Source organism: Aquila chrysaetos, chromosome 3 (genome assembly GCF_900496995.4).
Source record: "Aquila chrysaetos chrysaetos chromosome 3, bAquChr1.4, whole genome shotgun sequence".
NCBI classification, from domain to species: domain Eukaryota; kingdom Metazoa; phylum Chordata; class Aves; order Accipitriformes; family Accipitridae; genus Aquila; species Aquila chrysaetos.
In genome coordinates, this window is record NC_044006.1 from 50,194,118 (window position 1) to 50,218,712 (window position 24,595).

At 37.4% G+C, this 24,595-nt stretch overlaps 1 protein-coding gene across 7 annotated transcripts in view; it reads left to right on the top strand.

Annotated features, from left to right (window-relative positions):
• ICA1 (islet cell autoantigen 1) overlaps window positions 1–24,595 on the top strand; it is a 76,484-nt gene that overhangs the window by 35,344 nt on the left and 16,545 nt on the right. For all 7 annotated transcript variants that reach the window (XM_030009643.2, XM_030009636.2, XM_030009637.2 and 4 more), the window contains 4 exons: window positions 12,570–12,695; window positions 12,886–12,984; window positions 20,612–20,706; window positions 22,791–22,840. In XM_030009643.2, coding sequence (XP_029865503.1) covers window positions 12,570–12,695; window positions 12,886–12,984; window positions 20,612–20,706; window positions 22,791–22,840 — 370 coding nt within the window. The remainder of the gene's footprint in view (window positions 1–12,569; window positions 12,696–12,885; window positions 12,985–20,611; window positions 20,707–22,790; window positions 22,841–24,595) is intronic.

A 24,595-nucleotide genomic window follows, 5' to 3' on the forward strand; every position in this document is an offset into this window, starting at 1 on the left:
GCTGGAGTTATGAAAGTGATCCACATCTTATATTTGAGAGTTGCTTGCATCCTGTATTTGATAGAAATTTTTTTAAAAGCTGACATATTGTATTTTCTGTGCACATTCCATTTTATGTCTTGTTGGAATGAACTCATTGCTGGTAGAGCAATTGGATTCATATTCTGGAACTGCACTGTGCTGCTCTGTTTGTGAAAGCAGTTGTGAGGCTTAAAGCTAAAAATTTTGTTGTCTGGTTTTTGGCTGGATGAACTTGCTGGATTGTGCTGAGAAGCATAACTTTGATCAGGGCTGTGTCCAGCTGCTGGATAAGTGGAAAGGATTCTACAGAGGCTGCGTTCTCACCAAATGATGTGCTGTGTCTGCCTGCACTGGGCCATTCTAGAGGGGAAGAAATCAGGAAGGAGGAGGAAAATATCTACTTAATTCCTGGTAGTTCCTTAGAAAAAAAACTTCGGAGGTTTTCTGTTGCTGTTGGGCCGTACCTTTCAACCTGCTTTTTTTTCCTGTGAAGGGACTAAATTATTTTTTAATAATGGAGGAGGAAGTATATTCCTATTGCTGCAGGGCAGCTGTTCAAAAAGTTGTTGTTTAGCACAGAGGCCAATATTACTTGCCACAGATAGCTTTCATGTCTCAGAGAAATTTGATTTGGATGTAACAAAACTTTGCTGCTGCAAACACATTTGGATCCAGGTCTTTGCACTACCATAGCATCAATAGTAGGGAGGAAAATATGTCAAATTCAAGTCAAAAAAGTTAAACAGGCAAAGAAAAAAAACACATTCTCTCGAGACACCTTCAGTTAGAACACCTTGTTGGTTGAATAGCAGAAAGATTTTGGGCATATGAATTTAGAGTATCTTTAATTGATGGGCCTGTTCTGATTAAATATCTAACCCAGTAGTAGGGCTGCTCCAGCAATTGCTCAACTCAACGTGCTTTTGAATTTTGATGATGGAAAATCTGCTGTTACACAGGTGGTAAAGAGATTACCACCTTGTTGGAAAAGCTCGTTTGAAGTATCTGTGCTGCCTTAGACCACAGAACAGAGTTCTCCCACCATGGGAAGGCACTGAACCAGTCTGAATCTAGCATAGCAAACTCACAAACCCACCTTGACCTGCAAATGTGCCTCAGGATTACCTTATTCTTAAGGATGCGTTAGTTCAAACAAAACTCCGCTGCCTGTCCATCACATGTCTTCATTGGTGACCAATGCTAGCAACCAGGGAGTTGCATAGAGTAAATACACAGTGGGATTTTCTTGTAGTACTGTGACCAGTGGAGGCATCATAAAACATAGTCTTTGGGTTTTTTCTATAAAATTGTCCAGTTGCCTTCTGAAGCAATGTAATTTCTGGCCATCGCAACAGATAGCTGTGATCAGAGAGCTGCCCTACTGACACAGATGTTGTGTAAAGATTCACTGTTCTTCTGTTGAATTCAAACAGCTGGTTTGGTATAATGCCCTCTGGTTCCTGTATTGGTTGAAGTCTGGTCTTTTACAACTTTTGTATGTGTGGTATGATGGACTGCCATCATACTCCTCCCTAGCCACCTCTTTTTTCTGGGCTGGAAAATCCTAATCTATCATTGTTTTTACAGAAACTAATTTATATCTTTGATCAGACATTTCCTTCTTGCCTGCTTTTTTTTCCCCATTGCTAAGCCTGAACTGATCTGCTCTTGCAGATCCAACTTGGCTTTGGGTGGACCAAAGATGTAGAGTAAAAAAAAAAATCTTCATGTCACTGTATAATATTTGTGGAATCACATGCATAATGTGCAAGGAGGTTCTCATTTTTCCCCATCCCTAAAGAGACACAAGAGAGTTGGAAAAGGTACATTATAAAACAGCAGGAACAAACACAGGGCTGGGAAAGAAGGGAGGCAGTAGAAAAAAAAGAAAAAGAAAGGAGTAAGATAAATGTGTATGTGTTTGCATAAAGGAGAGAGGGAAAGCTACTTGGCAGGATTCAGTTTCTGTGATGGCTGTTATTGAATATACTAGAAGATGGTACAACCAACCTTTGTTTTTTGGAGAGGGAAAAAAGGAAGAATATTCAAGCCAGCCATAACCTTATATCCTCACAGGGGTCAGAGAATTGCTCACATCTGCTGACTGTCAGTGGTTATGAAGTAAGCAGTTTTGACCATGGCTTACTCATTACTGCCAGGCTGGAGTTACGTGGCGTGTGAGCCAACAGGCTCAAGGCAGTAAAATTTTTACAGGCTGAGTACTGAAGAACTTAAGAGGGAAATGTGGCATAAATGTGATACAAAGAGCAAATTTCATATTCTACTGAATAAAATCCACAAAGAAGTCATGGTGCATGTCCACAACCCAACTGTTTGGTAAATACGGTATTTTTATGTCATCTTTTAGAAAAAAATCCTCCACTGGGATTTAAAAGCAGCAGTAGTTAACTCAGTATACCTAACATCTTTTCTTACCTTATATTTTTGCTGTTAAAGAAAAAAATAAAATGCAGCAATGCTCATTAAGCACTTTGCTCTTTAACATGACATTCTTCTTGACCCAGGGCCATACACATGGATTTCAAACCAGGAAGAAAAAGGCAGGCATCTGACCCAAAGTACTGAGAGGATAAGGACAGGGCTAGAAATTAGGACAAAGTTACCTAGGCAGGAGAAAAGAAAAGCATGAGGCTCTGTGGTCAGAGAAGAGAACAGAGAATGGAAGTAATAGTTTGTCTGGGATATGTATCCCGAGCACAACAGCCATGTCTTCAGTGACTGGAGATAGAAACAACACGACAGCGTATGTTTGGAGTTCTAGATTAAGGAGGTCTTTTGTATATATAGCCACAATTTCTTTTCCCTTGTATATTTAATTCTTTTCTCCTCCCAGGCAGCAAATTGCTAATTGCAGCTCTGCAACTACATTCAAAAGGTTTCTGCAACAGTTTTTGTGAAGATCTTCTGTAAAGATGTAGCTTAGCTGTCAGCCAGTGGCAGGAGACTTTCAATACAGTTTGAGTGAGCACAGATCACAGTCCACATCTCTGGCTTGAAAAACCGGAGAGGGAGAGTATCAAAAACTATAAGATGTAACTTGAGGACTAGGGGAAATTACTTAAGGTGTTTCTAAGTCAATCTGTCTCGTTTAACAAAGAGAAGATGAACAGTTGGCTTGACAGTGGTATGTAAGTTGCTGAGGCTCCTCAATCTACTCATTGGAATTTTATCAAGAATCATAGCTTGGAAGCTTATGCTGGATGAATTCAAATGGTAAATAAGGCAGGTATTTAAACATGGGTATTATTAGCAATAAAGGAAACTAGTTTTTTTTCTGGACGTCACTTAGGTTAGGATTTATCAAACGTAACTTCGGACATCTGCTGTGTAGATGTCTGCACTTAAACTAATCAGCAAGAGCTCTCGTTATTGTCCAGTGGACAGAAACAGGCTCTTTTAGGCTAACATGAACCAAACTCTAGTCTCAATTGTTTGTGTTGGCCAGATCTCCATCCACTAAAACAGATCACAGGGTAATGGTGTAGATGTCAATGTCTGAGCTAGGCACACCTAGCATGTCTTTCTGGAAGACATGCCTTAGGGTAAGTGCAGGAATAATATTTTGTGATGTTAATCTACTGATTTGTTCTGACCTTAAACTCTCTAGCCAAATACATGGCAACTGCCTAGGAACACTTTTCTAGAAAACCTGCAGCACTTCCCAAAGCTGGATAAGGTATGAATGACCAAGGGGATAGGAATCCTGCTGTGTACAGGGACAAATTCTAGCAAAAACTGAGCCAAAATAGTGACTAGAATTTTGGAACTTACTATGGGAGTTATAATGGCTCTCCTCAACGAACTGCTGAAATAGGTCATATCCTATTAGGACATGTTGAAAATCATAGAATCAAAGAAAATACGGGATCCTTTTTGGTGCTTCCTGGAGTTTAAACTTTGTTACCCACAGATACCTGAATGTTTCTAATAAAGTTTTTAACATACTGAAAAAAGTAAATTAGGTGTAAATTTGTTTTATTTAAAATAGTATAAAAAAATTGCAGTATTTTTAAAAAGTAGTTCATTTAAAACTAATGACATCTGATGTATTTTTAAAACTGTGAAAACTTAATCCAACACAAATATACTAAGCTTTCCCTATTACATGATTACGTTGTTTTCTAGGTGGATAAGGTTTTAAGAGTTACAATTGCTAATAGATTTAAAGTACAGAATATTATCATCCAACCTTAAAAGATTTTTGAGGTCGTTCTGCTCCATTCTGGGAGATGATACTCTATGATAAATATATATATATATATATATATATATATATATATATGAATGTATGTGTGTATAGTTTACGGTCTAAGTAATGCAACTTTGCAAAGTTCCTTCAATATAGCTTCTTAAAAACCTCCTACGCTTTTCTTGTCAAATTATTATTTATTCAGTGCCTCAGGGCATGTTAGAGGCAGAAGGAAGAGCAACCAGAGTATGATCACTTTCCTGATGAAAAAATAATTAACCCTCCAGTTGTTCTATAGCATAATATAGCATCACAGGCACAGATGAGAATAGAACACCCAAACTGTTTTTTTATTTCTATTAATTTCACAGACTTGAGAAATTCTGTTGTATTATCAGTTGCATGCTACACACTAATTTAGAGCTGTGCGTTGTATCAAAGCTATCATGTGTCGGTGTAAAGTGTCCGTGTGAAATTTAGTTCTGTCATATAATCCTTTCCTTGCCTGGTACACAAATATTGTCCTGTCTATAGCATCTTTATTAGGCCTTCCTGAGGGGGACAGAAGGAAAAGGGAGAGAGGAGCTTAAAATCCTATGGCCTTACCCATGAGAAATTGCAAAAAAAAAACCCACAAAACTTGGAATTTTATGTAGAAGAGTTCAATTTTATCTTCACACCAGTCAGGATATGTTTATATTTTTATTATAAACCAATTTAAGCAGAAAAAAAAAAATCTCCAAGCCCTTCAAACTCTACAAATTCTCAGACCGGGAGCACAGCTGAAGGCTGAAGATTGCTTGAATCTGTTATATCCAGACACCCAGTGGCAGCTCTAATGCTTTTTAGCTGGTAGGTGTTGCAATAGAAAAGTTTGTAGTAGACCTGTGTGTACGTGCACATGCATATGTGTATAGTGCAATGGAGGTTTAAGAGAACTGTATCATACAAATGACGGAATGGTGCAGGCTATTCATGGTCATGTTTACAAGACAGGGATCTTTAGTTGTTTTATTTTGCAAAATGGAACAAGTGGCTGCTGTAATGTTATAATGTTCTGGTGGCCTAGACTCCACTATCCTGGGGGCAAGAGTCACTCACCCCTGTACATACCCAGTAAGGGCTTGTTTCCCCAGCGCAATACTAATTTAAGACCCCTGTCCTTCAAACACTTGGGCTTGTGCTTAAGTATTCCGTAACTCTGGGGCAGACCTGTAATTTATTCAGTGCTTTTTAGTGTTGAGGACAATGGGACCCAGTCTCGTTGAAACCTTCAGGAACTGCTGTAATACAAATGTTAAATAATAGTGAGCAATGCTATTGAAGTGAAAGGGAATAGTCACATATTCAAATGAACTATTGTTCTTTTGTGTGAATTAAAACAATTGCAGCTGTTATTTTGTCTCCCATTCTGATTGCAGAGGTAGATGAAAAATCCTGGTTTTGACTAAACTAATTTTTTGAGAAGGAAGACTAAGCGTGAGAATGATTCTATCACGTGAATTCAGATAGGGTGGTATTGTGAAAATAGCTAAAATATAGCAGGTTTGAATGCATGAAAGCTGCTGGGTTTGGGGGAATAACATTTCAGTTATAATGTGACTTTTTACTAGTTTGTTTCTTTAGACCACTTTGTCGTAGTGCAAGGAGAGCAAAATAGATGTTAAAATCATGGAGATTTGATTGTTCTAACTAGAAACAAAAATGTTGTGATTAAAGGAAAAGAAACTTTTTACCAGCATGTGATGACTTTATGGTTGTTCTTTTTATAGACAATTGATGTTTCAGGTTGAGTTGTTTGGCAGAGAAACACAATCATTGGTCCCAGTAAATACAGTGAAATGCTGCTACTGCTAACTTAATCCATATTGAGCTGCATTTCTCTATATTCTGTTATGGAGGGGTATAGCATTGCTTCTGCCTTCTTTTTTTTTCTTTTCTTTTTTTCTTTCCTCTTTTTCTTTGCTGTACTTTAGCACTCTTCTTCTATTGCTTACATTCAGTTCCAGGATTGTCATGAACATGCTGCAGCCTCCAGTGAGAAATCTGAACAGGTGAATTAGATGCTTCAATTAAATCTAAAATCTCTGGGTAATTATGGCAGGTAATTTGCTAGTAGATACTTGCGATTATTTGAGTAGGCATTGATTTCATTGGATAATGTTGGATATCACTGTGTTTCAGTTGAATATTTAGTTTGTTTCTCACCATTAATGTTTGAGCTGCTAGAAAAATGGTCTTTGGTGGCTGAAAAGTCTTTGTGCTGTATTGTATCTTGTGATAGATTTGCCTTGATCAAGTCCGTATATAATGAGAGTTTTCTACCCCTTTATGATACCAGAAAGTTTTCTTTCCAGAATCTTTATCTCTTACAGTGCAACTAGCCTAATACACATTTAATTCAGCTTTCACTTATCTACTGTCTTTCCACATGAGTTTGCTGATACATTTAAACTACCTTGACACAGGACATCTATATTTTTGACAGGCGTTTCAGTGTTATTTGCTTGTACTGCTGTAGTGACTGGGAATCTGAGTCATAGGTAGCTGCTCCGCTCTGCTAGTCTTGCATAGGAAAAGAAGAAAAAGGCAGTCTGTATGGCAGGTGTACCTGCAGTTTTTCCTCTCCTTGCACAGACATAAACTTCTCTTTCAAAGCTGACATACTGGTTGTTATTTTGTTGCAGAAAGGCAGACAGTACTTTTGTTGCTTTCCACAGTGAGACAGATAGACACGCAATGGTAATTAAGTACTTTAGATGAATTGCAACATGACTGCAAATTTGCTTAATCAAGCTTAATAGGATGAGGTGCATGGGGATGCATGCACAAGCGCAGATGATCATAATTAAGTCCAAAATGGCAAATATAAGAAATGTATCATTGGAAGTCATTATGCACTTTAGGTTATCTAAATTCATATCTCAAGAATAGTTACATTTCTTGAACAAATCTGATGTACAGCTGCTCAGTGTCTGACCTAAGAGATATTATTTGGATCTATTATACTGTCCAAGTAATTTTCCTTTTTAGCTAGGCATTTCTCGCTTTATAAATTTCATCTCCTAAAATTAATTTTAATCAGTGTTTCTCGTCAGATCATAAATGAAGATTTTAATAACCAGGGCTGAAGCAGATGAACAGAAATAATGCTACCTCTTCCTTAACCATTGTTCTTACATGTTATTCCTACAAGTTGATGGAACAGAGATTAATGAATGCAATAAATACTATTCCAACCCAAGGGAACAGTTGAGTCAAAGTATAGTCTCCAAAATGTAGAACGTACCAAAGCACACTGAAGTCAGGTTTAGTACTGTGCAAGACGTTGGAAGTCCTTACATTGCACATGGAAAAGCTTACTTGCAGGCATTATTTTGTATGAAACATTACATTTTCTGTTCTCTGACTACCCGTCATCAATCTCGAATTTAAAAAAAAAAAAAAAAAAAAAAAATCAGTATGTGCTTATATATGCTCATGTAAAAGTGTAATGCATGCTCCTTGTCATAACACCACTCAAGCTATGAAGTTATTACAGTTTTGTGGGAACTGAGATTCTAGTTCCTTATGCTTTCTGTGCTATATGCAGAAATGGTGTAAGATACATTATACGCTAAATACTTTGTCCTCAAACTACAGCCTACTTCAGTTTGAATTTAATTTGCATGTAGTCTTTACAAGGATCAGGTATGCCAGAAGGTGCTATACTTACTGCAGAGATTTGTGCTGATTCCATCTGCTGGTAGAGTTTACCCAGAGCCTCCAACAGGAAGTTTTGCTATATTCCAGGCATTTTTCCTTCTTGATTTACTTACCCACCTCCTTCCAGCCTATACACACGCCGTGCATGCTTTTCAGATCGAGTAAGTGAAAGGTTGGGTGACAAATTAGACTAGAAGCATCTGTTTCTGCTTCTATGCTAGAAATGCTGAGACAAAAATACACTGTATGTAAAGAGAGTTAATGCATTTATCTGACATAAGTTCATTTTGGAGATGATGCTTCACTAGCTGAATTGTCCCTGAAATTGAGCTACTACTAAAAACAAATTTTGTGTTTTATGGTAGACTGAAAGAAAGTAATAACACAGATGTACTGTAGAGGACATAAAGATTCCTTGAAAATACATGACAAATCCATATTTTAGTAACTGAACATACTGAACAGGGTTTTTTAACTGGGTCTGAACATATTTTTAGCACTCTTGAAGACTGAGACTTTTCTGTTTGAATACAGGTTTAGGAACCTGTGTCAGCAAACATTTGCCCTTACAATCAAGCATTCCAGAATCTGACTTTCAAGCCCCCAGGATTTAGGATTTTAACATTTATTTATTTATTTACTTTCTTATTTATTTTAGTCTTTTGAAATTATTTCACTTTTATCTGGCATCTCGTAGTTTACCAAGCTATTGATTTAATACGATACTGCTTTCCAATTTTGTGTTTTCTTATGTGCTCTCTTTAAAGAATTATATTCCATAAATATTGTACTTAGATGTTTACATTGGGAAATTAAAAGCAGGTTGCTCCAGGTTGCTGCTTAGAAAAAGATGAAGAGTAATACTCTTTTTATGTCAGTAGTACCATAAGATTTTCTTGTACAGCATAAACCTCAAAACTAGCACCTACGGTTTCAGATGCTTAGGAGCTCTTTCATCATAAAATGTCCAAGTTGCATTTGGATCAGTGCAGTTCTCTTACAGTCAGTAAAATCCTGACACTTTTCAGACCAGGATTTTGAAGAAAAATTTGCAGGACTGAGACCACAGTGAGGTCCTGTTTCTCATGTCTTAGAGAGTAATTGCAGAGAAAGGAGAAGATTAGTATGTATTACATCAGCTTTCCCTTGAGTAGAAAACCAAAGGTTCATTCTGATAACTTGTGTGGTATTAAGTAGATTATGCTTTGTAAGCACTAAGGTTTTATACCTAATTCCTGAAGCCACAAGTAATCTTAAAAGATGTCTAATAATAATTTGAATTGAAAATGCATTTATTTGCACACATAAAAGGCAAAAGGTCATGCTGATGTAGTATGCAGTGTTCTTTCTTGGCTGTCCTGCGCTGCTGCTGCAAAATGGAGAGTACTTCTCCATAAATTTTCAGTGTATCAAAAAAACTAAAAGCATCCTTAATTTAATAGTTCTCATAGTATTGCATCTTCCCTGGTTGGCAAGAGAAATGCGTGGCATTTGGTAACACAGCATTAAGTATTTTGAATCATCTGTATGAGCATGTCATATGGGAATTCCACATTGTGTTGTGGATTGCCTCTTTATGAATTCCCTAGCTTTTAAGAGACACTAATTACACATTCAGTTAAGATAAATGCTGACATTGTTTCACGCTATATGTCCCTGAAGACTGTATGCAGGAAGACTACAACTAAAATTTTACAGGTTTTTTGTTTTCTGGATTTTTTCTCTTCTTTTAAGGAGTTGGAGATATGAGGTAGACCCAAATCCCAGTCTGTTTTAGAAAGTCCTTGTGCAGACTTGCAGTTGTAGAAATTAATAATTACATTTATTAGTACTTCCTTTTTTCTTGTGGCCCACGATCTCTGACAGTGTAATTCTATTCCCCAGAGCTAACATTCTTTGCTCACTTGGACTATCAGTCTACAAAGCCACAGCTGTTCTTACTGTGTTTTCACCAGTGCTATGATATACTGAATAGGAAAGGGATTCTGATCTCAGCTGCACCATTGTAAAATATAGTTTTATACGTGACATGTTTCCACTGACATCAGTTGAATTTCTCTGGATTTTCATGGCTGTAACTGAGATCAGAATTTAGTCTCAAGTCTCACTAGGTTTTTCAAAGCCCTACAACATGTCTTAAATACCTTCCTGTTGTACCAATTCTTGCTGGCAAAAGATGTAGGTAATCTCATGTTTCAATTTCAGCTAGAAGTTCCTTTTTGCACAGGCCCATGATTTTCTTCACAATTCTTCTTTTCAGACTGAAGTTGTAAACCTGTGCTCTCAGTCACTCGCAGCTAAAGCAAAGAAAGGATTTGAGGATCTAATGCAGGACAAAGGTGTTTTATCCAGCACTGGATAAAACTTCCACACTCCTTCTGCCACTGCTCCCACCCTCCTCCATTGCTGCTTAATTTTGGAGGCCCATAAGCTCTTTACCCACCTGCTCTTCTGACTAGACAATTGTGTGGGGGGTGGGACTCTTGGCGTGGATAGCATGGTGCCTTGCTCGGGCTTCCACCAGGCAGAAGCTAAAAGTAGTAGCGTAGAGTTCCTCGAGGATCCCAAACTAAGGGGGAGCCTCAGCTCATGCCAGTGTAGTTCTGACTAAGACTTTTCACAAAGTATCATACTTTGTAGGAAGATATTTTGGCAGTAGCTGCTCCTTGCTTTTTATATCATAGCTTAGCATTTATCGTGCTTGCCTAAGGAGTGGAAGCCATGGGAGCAATTTCCTCCTTCCTGAGGGAATTCAAATCTGTCTCTACCTCACCAAAACCTCGCCTAACTACCCAGGAACTCTTCCAGCTCCGGACACACCCCTCTTTAGTTTGAAAGTCTTCAATATGCAAAAACAACAAGGCAAGTCATCAGTGAGATGTGTTAGTCTTGTGGTTAGTGCACTGGATCAGGTCAGAAGTTTGAGGTGTAGTTCTTATTACCAGAACGCAAGCTTTGTTCATTGATTGCTTGGTGTAATATGTGGAGTTACCCTGGAAGACTTCCCCTTCTAGATGAATGCACTAACCACAAAACTATCTTATAAAGGTAGAGTATCATTGCTGTTTCTTTCTTTAAAAAAAAAAAAAAATTCTAGGCATCATATTTTTCTACTGTTAAAATCTCATCTATGAGGTGCTGCATTTATCAGAAATCTTGAATGGTGGTAGCTTCTTCATTATGAACATATCAGGCCTATGATATGTGCAGCCATATTATATTACTTATGCAGAGCTGATCTGATCAGTGAAAAAAAGGTTGCCATGTATCCAGCAACCCAAGAGTCCCACAATTTGTGTGAGTGTGTCATCTGATTAATTTGTGATGCAGATCTTTTGCAGTTTTTCTGCCTGGTTGGATGTCTCATACACTCTGTGAGTTTGGCAGAGTAAGATTAGAAATATGGTAACCCTAAAGTTTCAGATTGTGTTATGAGGTATGTATTTGTCCTTACTGCACAAGGAGCATAGGCGTTTGCTGCAAGGTTCTCGATTTACTTTTGAAGATCAGGAGCATACAAGTTTGTCAGATCTTGTTTGATTCAGTCTGCATATTCTGAACAAAATCAGTTTACTCTCTGAGTTACGCCAGTAAAGGAAGGGAAACATATTTAATTTGCATTCGGTGGGTTTTTTTCCCACTATGAAGGGTTTTTGGAGTAAACATTTTATTGTAACTGTGAAAGAGTTATAGGAAAATCATCATGTTTTGTGGTTTGATTGTTTTCCATTTCCTTGGAAGAAAACTAAATTTTGTATAATAATTTTTTATAAACAAATTTGTTTTGTTAATATAGTATTAGGGTAGTGTACAAAGCTGTCATAAAACTGGGGAATCCTGGGTACAAAACACCTACATCAACTTGCTACTCTGATACCTGATCATGAGAATACCAGTATTGTTGTCAAACATGTGCGGCTTGTGTAACAGAGGGTGTCTTGTATGTACTTAATAGGTGGTAGAAGAATAATTTGAAAAACTAAAACCCTTTGAAACTGAAATTATTCGCTTCTAAGAAAGGGGGCCTTGATATTTTTCGTATAGCAATAAACAGGAAAAGCACTCCATTTTAAAAGGAAAACCTTAATGAGTGAAATTTTATAGCAGTTCAAAGTTATTGAAGTGCTGTATTGTCAATGAAAGTTGCAGATTGACTTTAAAGTTTGTCAGTGTAATTTGTCTCCTACTATAGGTACATGGAGATGTCTCTGCCTGTGTGCCTGTATGTTATGTAGTAAACTTTTAGTTCCAAATTTGTTGGTCAGGCTTTGAATTGGTATTTCTGTAAAGATACCAAAATGAGTATGTTTTCCAATCATTATCTTCTCAGTATAACTTTGATACTAATATTGATTTTATAAACAGGGGTTAGAAAACAAAATTTCTTTACTGAATATACTAGAAAAATAGTAACATAGAAGATAGTAAGAGCCATATTTTAGTAAGAGCCATATTTTAGCATACATCAGCCTGCCATATCTTAATTTCAGTGGGATTGATGCTATAGTAAAGTTCTACTTAAATTTTAACTGAGTCTGTTCGGTTGCCTGATTTCCCTAAAAGTTGTATTGTTTGCATCATGAAAAATGGAGAAAAAATTTCACTATGTAAACAATTGCCCCTTTGTTCAAAGGTTCAAGCTCAAGTACGACATGCAAAACTGAACTTTGACAAACTGAAGACTGATGTCTGTCAAAAAGTGGATCTTTTGGGAGCAAGCAGATGCAACCTCCTTTCTCATGTATTAACAACATATCAGGTATCCAAAGAAAACATTGACCTCCAAAAGAAAGATTTCCTGTTAATATATGTTTTTTGGAAGAGGTTACCATGGTGATATTCAACTGTAAGAATATGTAACTAGTATTGGAGGGTAGATGTGGAATTTGCACTGAAAGCAGATCAGTGTTAAAGCTAACATTGCATTGAAATTTTACCCTACCTTACAGACAACACTTCTTCATTTTTGGGAAAAAACTTCGCACACGATGGCAGCTATCCATGAAAGTTTCAAAGGTTATCAGCCTTATGAATTCACTATGTTAAAGGTAAGGAATATATAGATATGTTTGTTTGCCCAATGATAACAAATAAGAGATCATACAAGGATGTAGAAAGCACACATTCATATTTTGTCTGTATATTGTCTGACGATTTTATCCCTGTCCTGTCTTTTCATTTAAATACAGGTTTTCTGTTTAATGCACTTCTGGCTAGTAGGATCAAAAACTGCAATGTAGAGTGCAGTGACTAAGGAATATTTCAAGGAAGACATTATTCAGACCTGCACTTAAGTATGTGTTTAAGTGCTAACTGGGATTGTATTTGATTATTCCTAAAGAATCATAAAATCTAGCAGAATTATGGATTTATTTGCTCTCCAAAATCCCACAAGTGAATTAATACTATTTTGCCCTTGTATCTGTTTTTCAAAACTCACACTCTTTAAGAACACCTTATTGGACTGAATATGAATACATGGATGCTCAGCGTTCTCACACCTGTCAGACTTTTTAACCCTTAACTGCTCTGGGAAATACTGTTTTGCTTGACTAGTGGTATTTGCTGATCCTTTGTAATATTTGAATATGGAATATGTGCAATATCTGACTGAAGTCTGAGTTGAAAGTTTCACCAGGTATCTAAAAATAATCACTCAGCACTGTGCATTTCCCTTGTCATGCCTGCCTCTGCATATGAAGTTGTTTTGCTCACTGCAATTCGAAGTTCAGCAGGGGAATGGGAAAACAGTGAAAAAATCAGTTAACTTTCCAGTTATCCCCATAGATGTCTTTGTTCTGTAGTTATTTTGTGCAGCGTAATAACTGTGGCTGATCCTATTTGCATGGGAGAAAAATAACATTTATCTGAAGGAGGTCTGACGGAAGGGTTACCATCAGGATGAAAGTGAGGAATGAACAGCTTGCAGCAAAGCCACTGTTTGCTTGGAGGGACAACCCAGTTTGAAAACAATTACAAGTCATAGCCTCAATCCATGAAACACTTGTGTGTGTGACATGTAGAAGTGGAAGTTGGGCTGTATTATGCTATATAGCTTGTGGCTGCCCCAGAGCTCCTGGAAAAGAAGCACCTGAAGGTATAAGGTTTAATTCACCCCACACTACCAAACTTGTCTGTACATGACTATGCTATATTTAAAGTTGTTTTCTAGAATGTGGGTTGAGAGGGAGCAGTTTCTGAACTTTGAAGTGTGTAAAGAGCTTGAGGAGACTTACTGCTGCAGCTTGAAACATCACAACAGACCAAACAAACAAATTTCAAGATCAGTCTCTCCTGACCGAGGACAAAAATAAAAGGAGGCTCATAAACTGTTTCATCTTACCTAGCCTCTGAAGAATCCTGTCTTGCATGAAAAGTCCTCATTTGCTGTGAAGTTAACATAACTCTAAGCATCTTTCTTGCATAGTCCATGTCATGGAAGATGGGTTTTAGCCAGAGCTTATGTCCAGATTTCAACAGGAGACAGTTGGGCATAGTTATCTTGACATTGCTAGTAACTGCATACAGACTCACCAATTAAACTCCAAGCCACAAAAGGAAGTCCCCTTTATTTCCCCACCATTGCCTCCCATTGTAACGATGTCTAGTTCACAGCCTGGATTTAGCACAGCCAGAGTACTGCTCAGGAGCCTGGATACCATACCGGTGGGCTGTTCTCATAACTTCCCCATGTTAGAAGGTTTCTGAGGATTTCTTTCCTCTTTGCTTGGATACAAACCAGTTCCAGTCCAATTTGTGTAGGTAGCCTATATTGTTGCTGGGTGTTTATTCTTTATTCTCTTTTCTATCTAAAAATGTGATTATCTGAACACAACATATGATGTTTCAAAATGTATAGTAACATTTGGACATCTTGGAGAGAAACTTATACAGAAAATGCACCTGTTCTGGAGCGTGAAGTACCCTTGTGATGGAGGATGAGAGAGCTTTGGGGATGCTTGTTATCTTTTGAACTTCCTCCTGTGAAAGATTTCAGTTTAATCTAAATTTGAAATTAGGCTGGGAATCATGATGAAGAAATACAATCTATATTGAGTCCATACATGTGTAACAAGCAGTCCCTTGAAGCAAAAAGTAACTGTAAAAATGGTTGTGAATATTGTAGTGTGTTTAGGATGCAGCCTATCTTTGTTACGAGAATCTTAACCATCTTTATTGCTGGCCTTCTGTGCTGAAAAGATGTGATTTCCTGTTTTTGCAGTGATATGTACGCTGAGAAATGATGCTAATCAGGAGGTAGTTTTATACTACAGCATTTCATGAAAGTCTGTGCTTTCAGAAAACAGCTGCTTGGGAATAAGACTATGTTACTGCCTTTTAGTATCAGTTCTTTATTTCTTTCGGTTTCTAGAGTGTGGGATTATTTTCTATACCAAAGTTAAGTCTCCTCCGTGATCTGTTTTCCCCCAATTAGTAGTTTGTCTGTTTACATTAAATGATTGATAAGGAGATTAAATCAAATTCTGGTGGTTGCATCAGGTGAGATTCTGTTGCATAAGAGAATAGATGTTCGCTGCTACTTCAGGTGCCTTACTAGGGTAAGTGACCTCACCTTTACTTGTCATTTCTGAAGGGTGTGGGGCTCCCATGAGTCCTGTGTCTCCTCTGCTAGACCTGGGTGTGGAATAACAATAGATGTTTATGGTTAGGGAACTGATCCCTACCAGTCATATCATACGTTCATGCCAGAGTAACTATATATTAAGAAGGAGCTGCAAGCTAATTCTACATTGAGATTACATGGTATTATTTTTTATGAAGTATAATAAATAGCTATAGCTGATCTGGGGTAAGTGTAGTTTCTGATGGAGAAACTTTTTCTAAAAACATACCCAATGAAGATGCTGTGTCTGCTGTTGACTTTATGCATTAAAAATACACAATCAGAATATATAATTGCTTAAAAGATACATAAAAATATTTCAGTGTGCCCATTTCTACATTTAATCAGGAGTTACCCCTTTTAGAATATTTTACCCTGTTTTATATCTTAAAAGGGATCTTTCCTAAAAGAAAATTCTGAATTTGGTGCTTGAAAATCATTTTTGTCTTTTATGATTCCAGTTCTGATACTAGCAGCTTAATTTTGCTCATACAAGTGATCCTTCTGAATTAAATTAAGCATACATGTATGTAGGATTAGCGTTTTACTTTAAAACAAGAATTTAAAGAAACTGTTAATATTTTACATAGATGTATATTGTCTTACTGAAAAATTAGAAGGTGCTATGTACTGGAAAATTACTATTTGTATTTTGTAGCATGAATATATTCATGTACCAGGTTTACCTCAGGAAAGAGACTCTTAAATGCCTCTCGGGATTGTTTCTGGAAAGAAAACATTGTCTTTAGAGATGTTTGCCAAACTCCCTTAATGAAAAGCAGCCCATTTGTTTTCTTTGCTTCAGGGTATATGCTGAGAGTAGTATAATTGTGCTATTGCAGCTGTATTTCCTAACTGCGAGTTTTATGCTTGATGAAAGATGATTATTAATGTGCTAACAACTCTATATATCGTGATGTAAAAGTATCCGTTACTGTATCCATTGCTGTAATATTAAAGATGATGGGCTGCTGTTTTGGTAAAGCCTTTAAGGTTTCATTGTCTTGAAATTACCATATAGCAAATGAATTCAAATTTATTTCAGGGGCTACTTTTCATGAATAATACTTCTTTCTAATTTCTGTCACCATTTATTTGCCTTAGTTACTTAATGAATATTTAGTTGCATTTTTTACATTTTAATGCTATAATACCAAACTTCCTGAAGAGTTCGTATGAGCCTAGAAATAATAATAGCCCTGGTAAGGGAGTCAGAAGGCGTAAATCTCAATGCATCCATTTATTTCTGTGCAAAGTGGAACACTGCTGCCTGTGCTTCTTATGTGGTTTGGAGAACTCTGTCCAAACAGGTACTACAATACTGTTGCCTTCTGCTGACCTCTGCTGTAGTCTGGTAGCCTTTCTTGTTTCTGTTTGTTGCACCATGACTTTACTCATAGGCAAGATTGTGTGTAATTTTATATCTCTAGGGTTTTGGTTTTGGTTTTTTTTTTTTTTGGGGGGGGGGCGGTGTTCTGATGAATCTCCACAAGGAAATTCTGAGACTACCTGCTTTTCCTCTTCCCTTTCAGCTCTCCCCCCCCCCCCCCCCCCCCCCACCCCAAATGAAACATATCCAAGTTTTTGTCTCCTCAATGGTGTCACAGTTCTCCATATGTGTCGTGACATCCTGGGATGTATCCCTGGCTCCTGCACCTGCCCTTAGCTGTGTTGCTTTGATTCTTTCTCAGTCAAGAGGAAGTGCATTAGTTGTCCAAGGCACTTGAGGGAACTGTGGGCTAGCTGAGTGCGTTGTCAACACTCTGGTGATTTAACTGCAGAGGACAGGTTTTGTGTGCAGTCCAGATGATCTTGGCTTGACTTGAAAGCAGCCCAGATGCAGGTGAAGGAATTTTCTGAGTGAGTAGCAGTCAGCCTCGGAATGGTGCCTGAGCTGGAACCAGAGTTAACTCTGCAGTGAAGGAACTTCTTGTTGGCTTGGATATTTAGTCAGAGTACTGGGAGCAAGCAAATATCACTGGGTGACTTTCGGTTGTAGAGACAGACAAGACAGGCAGAGTGAATGACTGTGAACTTGCTCTGCTAGTGTGTATGGTCTTACCCTGAATTTTATGGTAAAAGAGAAGTAATAAAGCTAGGAAGATAGCTTTCTAAACATGCAAGGATCCTACCTTAAGCCACATGCTGATGTAGCTCACAACAAAGTCCGTATGAGTTCACATGAGCAACCAGAATCATGCTGTGAAGTTATGCATTTGTCTGCTCTGCACCAGCGAAGTCAGGTATGCTTCACCCACCCAACTGACGTGTGCTTGCTTTTGTCTGAACTCAGTCTGTGTCTTTACAGCCTTGTTTGATCACTACACTTTCTAGATGGTGGGACTTCTTCCCTTCTTCTGATGGGAGATAAGAGAATATCATATTTTGATTTCTATACATGCTGACAGTAGTGATCACGGTACCATGGGTTCATGTTTAGAAAACAGTTGACAATGGCTTGTTAACACTGAGTTTTAGGTCATACCCATTCCCTAGCCTTTTAAAATCTTTTTTAAAAAGATATCTCGGTTTGTAGTGCACATCAAGATGTGGAGTAGAGGGAGGCAGGGGAGAGGAAAATAAGTTCAGTGTTCGCTATCAGAATTTGAGGGAATATTGTCTGAATTAAATTGTTACATTGGATTATTGCATTAAAATACAGCTGCTGATTTTTAACAATTTTTATCATAATCTCCATTGAAACTGAAGCTTTTTCAGAGCTATGTTTATTTTTCTAATACAGGAAATAGTAACTGCCATTATTATCATGCTGTTTCCTTCCCAAGGTACTTGTGAACTCCATTTCTATATGCTGTTTCCGTGGTTTGATCACAGTCCTTTAAACATGGATTTCCTGAAACACTTGTGAAGTCATCATAAAATACAGTTCCTTAAAGACGGATGCTGGTTTCTCTATATTTTTCTTGGGGAAGATGCAGAAGATTTTACTTCTGATAATTGTCTTTAACTTGTATAATTAAGCAGTGGTTAAAGTAGTCCTGTTTGTTATTCAAAACAATTACATCCTTCTTGGGGCAGGCTTTGTGCTGCTATACTTAGTGGCAGGCAGAGCACCACAACTGTTGCACCATCGCCTCCTGATTACGGGGGACTGTGTGTCCTACTGTAAAAGTGTCCAAGATGGTTCAAGTGCCTGAAGCAGTACAGTCCCCATAATGCAAAGCTCTGCAGCCTTTCTCTGCTCTGCACTTTTGTGCAAGTATAGTGCATATTCTTACATTTTTTAACTCTAATCGAGGTCCTGTTGGAGTCAATGGAATAATTCCCATCAATTTTATCAGTACAAGGAGTGCAGTCTAATCAATACTCAGTACAAATGCAGTTAAAGGGTAACATATTCGTTCATAGGTGATCTAGCTGAGGTGGCTAGCGTCTCTTATTCAGAATCCAAGAAGTACACTTACATGTGATTCTGGTTAGCACTGTTACAGTGTCCAAAAAAAAAAAAAAAAGTGGCAACCACAGAATAAGGTAAATTTCTTTAAAGCCTCTATTTATTATTGCTGCTTTTGTGATCCCTCATCTTTTGACGCATGATGTCTGCAGTGCTAAAGGTGTTTATGACAAATTAATCTGCGGTTCTAGATAGAAGAATTAACATACTAGGAAGAAAAAGAAATGCAACTGCAGTATATGACATGTCCCATTAGTTTGGTTTCTGAAACACTGAAGTATATGTTTCCTCATACAGATAAGTACTGAGCCAAGCAGAAACTGGAATGCCCCTTCTGGGGACTCATCTGTCCTGGTTAACAGGGTAGTGCAAACAAGACCTGCAACATGCCTGGGAATGCTTTTCTTGTAACAGATGGGCTAGGGACTCTAACTTGTATTCAATAGATGAGATGGATGTAGTGGCCATGTTTTTTTCTTTGTTTTATTATTCTGATGAAACATACTACCATTTTGTTAAAACTCCAGATGCAAAACCACTACATTTTTGTGTGTGTTGAGTTTTGCAGAAAACATGGCTTATTTGTTTTAGCCTCAGCTTTTTGAGGGTTGGGGGGAAAAGGTGGGTGAGATGCACTACTATGAGTATGAGTGAGACATAAATAAACTTAAGTAGAAGTGGCCGGGACTATTCACATGAAACATGGTTTTATTTTTCAGAAACGGAGTTGGACTTTGAAAAGAGGAACATGTTTTCACCTTCACAGCAAAACCATTTGATAGAGCCAAATATTCACATTGCTAACGTCTGCAATTATATAATTACTATCTTCAGTTATTTAATTTTTCTTACAGAAATCCTAGTTAATGCATAACAGGGACAACCAGTAGTATACTTATCACTTCTGTAATCTCAAAGAGTCAGTCTATAATGCTTTATGTGTTGGCTTGTTCACATGTCCAAATTTTGGTTATAAAAATGCTGACTGTGAAACTGCACATTGTTATTTTGTAGCATGGCCTTTCAGATTGCAAAGGGACAGTAGGGTTTTGTAATAGCACACCTGGTCTCTATCTAATTAATTATCCAAGTTTAACCCTTATTTTCAGATTCAGGATACAAGTAGTAGTACCTTCCCACTACACTGCCGTTGCTACGGTTGTGTGAATAGTTGTGTCAGAAAAAAAGAGAATAAAGAAGTAAAGCAGCAGTGTATGAGGAACAAACCAATGTAAAGAATGAATTTTTCTCAACTTTAAAAAAAGAAAAAAGGCAAAAAAGGAGGGGAAAAAAGAGGCAAACCCCCAAAATGGCAAAGAAACAGGCTGTCAGTGCCTGCTTTGCACATGGTATAGATGGTTTTACTTAGAAATACTGGAAACAGAACATGTGTTTAGAAGTAGCCAAGAGTCACCTTTTTATATAAAGTGTGTTCATGTGGCTCAATTTGAATGGGTATCTTCTACCATTTTTTATTTCGCTTGTTTGAGTCAGATACAGTTTTGATACAGCTCAAAACCATTCTTGCTTAATTTATGTAGGTTCCATAGTCTGGTTTGGCCTTCAATGACATACTTTTGCTTCCCTGATTCTACTTTGTTTTCTTCTCTTCGTTTATATTATGGTTATGATCTAGAGCTTACAAGATCCTGTGAATAAACTAACAGAAAAAGCAGAAAAGGAGGACCTGCAGATTGAGAGCACCAAATCAGTACAAGATCAGCAGAGTCAGTAAGTCACATGGCCTCTATATTAAAATAATAAGTATTCTTGTCTATAATCTGCTTTCTGATTGCTAAAGTCACCAAACATTTATAAATGGAAATATAGACACAGCTAGTCTGATCATACTAGCTAATAGTAAGCTTAATACAAGAATTCCTGAAATGTTGTGGTGTGTACATGAAAACTAATAAAGTTTATGGTGAAATTAAGAACTTTAAAAAGACCCATTAAATCTTTATAAGTTTTTCATCTTTCCTAGCCTTCTCTTTATTTTTCAGCTTTTGCTTCATTTTTTCTTTAGTAAAAGAAATGGTAAACAACTACAAATGGGAGAAGATATATGAGCATTGTATTTCTCCCTTCAGCAGCATCTCCTTTCACCTGGGAATAGGATATGGATTCCTGATTGCTTCGAGCAGCAATTAGTTTTTGTAATGTATACAGCATCGGTTAGTAATCCAATGAAGCAGTAGGTACTTAGTGTAAAGTACATCTAAGTGAGCTGATGCTATCAAGGTTTGAGTTACCTGTAGCTCTGAGGTGAGAGGGACTTATGAATGGGCTGCTATGGGGAGAGGAGAAGAGGAGAATGAGATGCGATCCCTCTGCTACAGGACCATCAGGATTCAGTTGCGAGGAGATGCAGCATTGATATAGTCCTGCTGCCACCTGTTGTTTTGACTGTTCCTGGTTAAATGAAGCACCCGGCAAAGGATCAGTTGTCAAAAAGCAGAGAACAGCTTGACTGATTAGTGGATTTTGCTCGGCTGTTTATAATAATGGATTTTTAAAGAGTTCAGTTTTCCAGTCCTTCTACTTGTTTAGATTCAGAACAACTGACCAAAACCAGTTTATAAATTGGTCAGATTTGGTGCTATTCAGATTAGAAACGACTCAGCCAAGTACAGTTTGGCAGGTGGTTGTCTCCACAGCATTTCCTTGAATCTGCTGCATCTCGTGACAATAATAAAGAATTTCATAAACAATTGTTTTCCTCAATGTTGAATATAAAGTTCTAGAATGAACTCATGATTTATGCAAGATGTGTGCTTTGGCACCTACCAGCAAACACATCAGACGCCATGTCATGGTTGTACTTTTTTTTATTTACGGATTAGCTTTTTCCTAGTCTGTCATAAAACTGAGGGGAAAAAAATATGTCATGATTTTGCTGTCTAAAACAAACCATAAACAAACATCTAATATTCTAGAAGAATTACACAAAACAAAGCTTTTAAAATCCTCATGAACTTTCCATTCGCAGTAAACATTCATTATACTAGAATTTGGCCTGAGTCTAATTTTCCTCTGCTCCACCACAAGCCTATCCTCAAGAGGAGGGGAGGTGGCTCCTCCTCTCCTGTCACTAGAGGAGAGGAGGAGTGTGCCTATACAGTCCTCTTCACCACCACATCAACCTTGTGGCTGCTTCATTCCCTACTGGGTGAATGCCCTTACACAAATTAATAGCAGTTAGAAAGTATATATTCTTCATTGAAGAGATTACCTTTGTATAAGAATTGCATGTAAACCACAGCTTTTTCTTCTGACAAGAGCGTTTTCATCAACACTGCTGATCTGTTTTTTTAGAAATGTGTTGACATGGGACAAAACTCACCTGACTGTTGATTTTTAATTAGTTGCTGTTAAAAAGAGAAGTGCAAAGTGGCTGGGGTTTTTTTGATTGTTTTTTTTTGTTTGGGGTTTTTGGGGGGTTTGGGGTTTGTTGGTTGTTTTTTTTTTTTTTTTGGGAACAGTTGTACCTCCTTCATGGTAGTTATGAAAGACCAAATCTGGAAAAGGAGAATACACTGTACTTTTCATTACAGAGATTTAGTTAGATTAAAAATGGAAGGGTGGTAGATTTTGATAGATGGCCTTCAATCTAATTTTGGTTTTCAACAGACTTACGCCAATGAAACAATAAAAGTTAATAATAGACCAGCATATACAGCAAATGCAAGAGTCTATCTGAATTACTGTTTATTGAGATGATTCTGTAATGATGTGACCAAAAAGAGAAAAATGTGTTATTATTCTATAGCCTGAAAATTATTTTCTCAATTTTTTTCTTATTCTTTCAAATTAAGGTTGATTTCATTAGATGAGGAGAGCCATACCAAGGAATCAAACTATTCAGGTATTTTATTTCATGTTATCATAACTTTGTAAGTGCTGTAATACATATTTTTTCATTTTTGTTTATTTCCTATATGTTCAGCTTCACCCAGCAAATCCCTACAAATGCATAAAACTTAAGGCCAGGAGATGTTAAAACTAATCTCTTGCATGTTATATCCCACTGCGTTTCACTCAGTTACTCTCAGATAGGTCAAATAGTTGTCTTCCAAAGTGTAATTGTTACATTGGGTATGTCTTCAAGGAAAGGATCTACAAATTAGTAGGTGTTGAGATAAGGGAAGTATGCCACTTAGCTTGCTAGTTTGTTCCAGTGATTAAACATGTACTCTTAAAAACTTGATGAATTCAGTGGAACTTCTGTCCAAAAGCTAGGCAAAGTTATATTCAGCTGCTGCCAGTGACCTGATGGGTTATTACCCAGTGACACAGCCAGGCTCTAATTGGAGGTGGCCAGGCTCTAATTGGAGGTGCACAGTGAAAAAAATGGGAGGCAATGGACAAAAGCGACAGGAAGGGGAATTCTGATTACATGCTAGGAAAAAAGTCTTTGTGGTGAGGGTGGTGAGGTGCTGTTGAAAAGTGCCTGGAGGGGCTGTGGAGTCTTCATCTCTGGAGATCTTCAAGACTTGACAGGACACGTCTCTGTGGAACCTGATCTAACTTCATAGCTGACTCTACTCTGACAAGGGGCTTGGACAAGATGACCCCCAGAGTTCCTTCCAGCCTAAATAAGCCATCGCATTATAATACATCTTTTTCTACTAAATTAATGGAGAATCGTTTAAATATGTGGTGTTTTATCCTCCATGAAGATACTTAAAAGGTACTACATTAAAATCAAGACTCCTCTCAAATCTTCATTTTGATAGGCTAACCATATTGATGTCTTGAAGACATCTTCTCTACTCCTTTATTCTTTAAGTTTTTGTTTCCATTCCGCTTTACAACATCCCTTTTAAAATATGAAATATATAACTGGACAAGACATTTCTGCTGTTGGTCTCTCCTGTCATGTTTCTAGAAGGCAAACTCACATTCCTGTTTCTATATCCAAAGATATCTCTTTTTGCTGCAACATCAAGCTAGCAGCTCGTATTTGGATTTGTTGTTTATCCAGACTCGGTTCCTTTTGGTCACAGCTTTCCAGGACTCATTCTTCCTTTCTGCAGCATGACTTATATTCCTTATTCCTATAGGTATAACTTACAACTTAGTGGTATTAAATTCTCCCAGCTCTGACTACAGAAACTGAATGACTGGCGTGAATGACCACCTCTAATAGTCTGTTAGTTGTTTGCATGTTTTTTTCAAGAGTGATTTTGTGTTTACTTCCAGATGACTGCTAAAGCCATTGAATAGCGATGGATATAACACTTAAGCCCTGCAGATCTAAACTAGAAACACTTCTACTTTGCAATTATTTCTCCTAACAACTGGTTTTTGACATCTGTTAGTTGTCATGTTTCTAATCCATTCAATATGTTCATTATAGATATTATGCAGTGCTAACTTTTTAGCTGGAAGGCTATGCAGTGCAAAGTCAAGTTGTTTCTAAACAATATCTTTACCAAAGAAAGCTCATAGTTTTATCAAAGAATGAAATTAGTTGGGTTTTTTTAACTAGGTCTGCTTTCCATAAAAACACCTTTTATTATAGGAGCATTTATTATGCTCGTATTCTTTTGCTGAATCCCATATGGGATTCAGATAACGTTTTGCCTAGGAGTCATGGTGAGCAACCAGCCCATAGTTA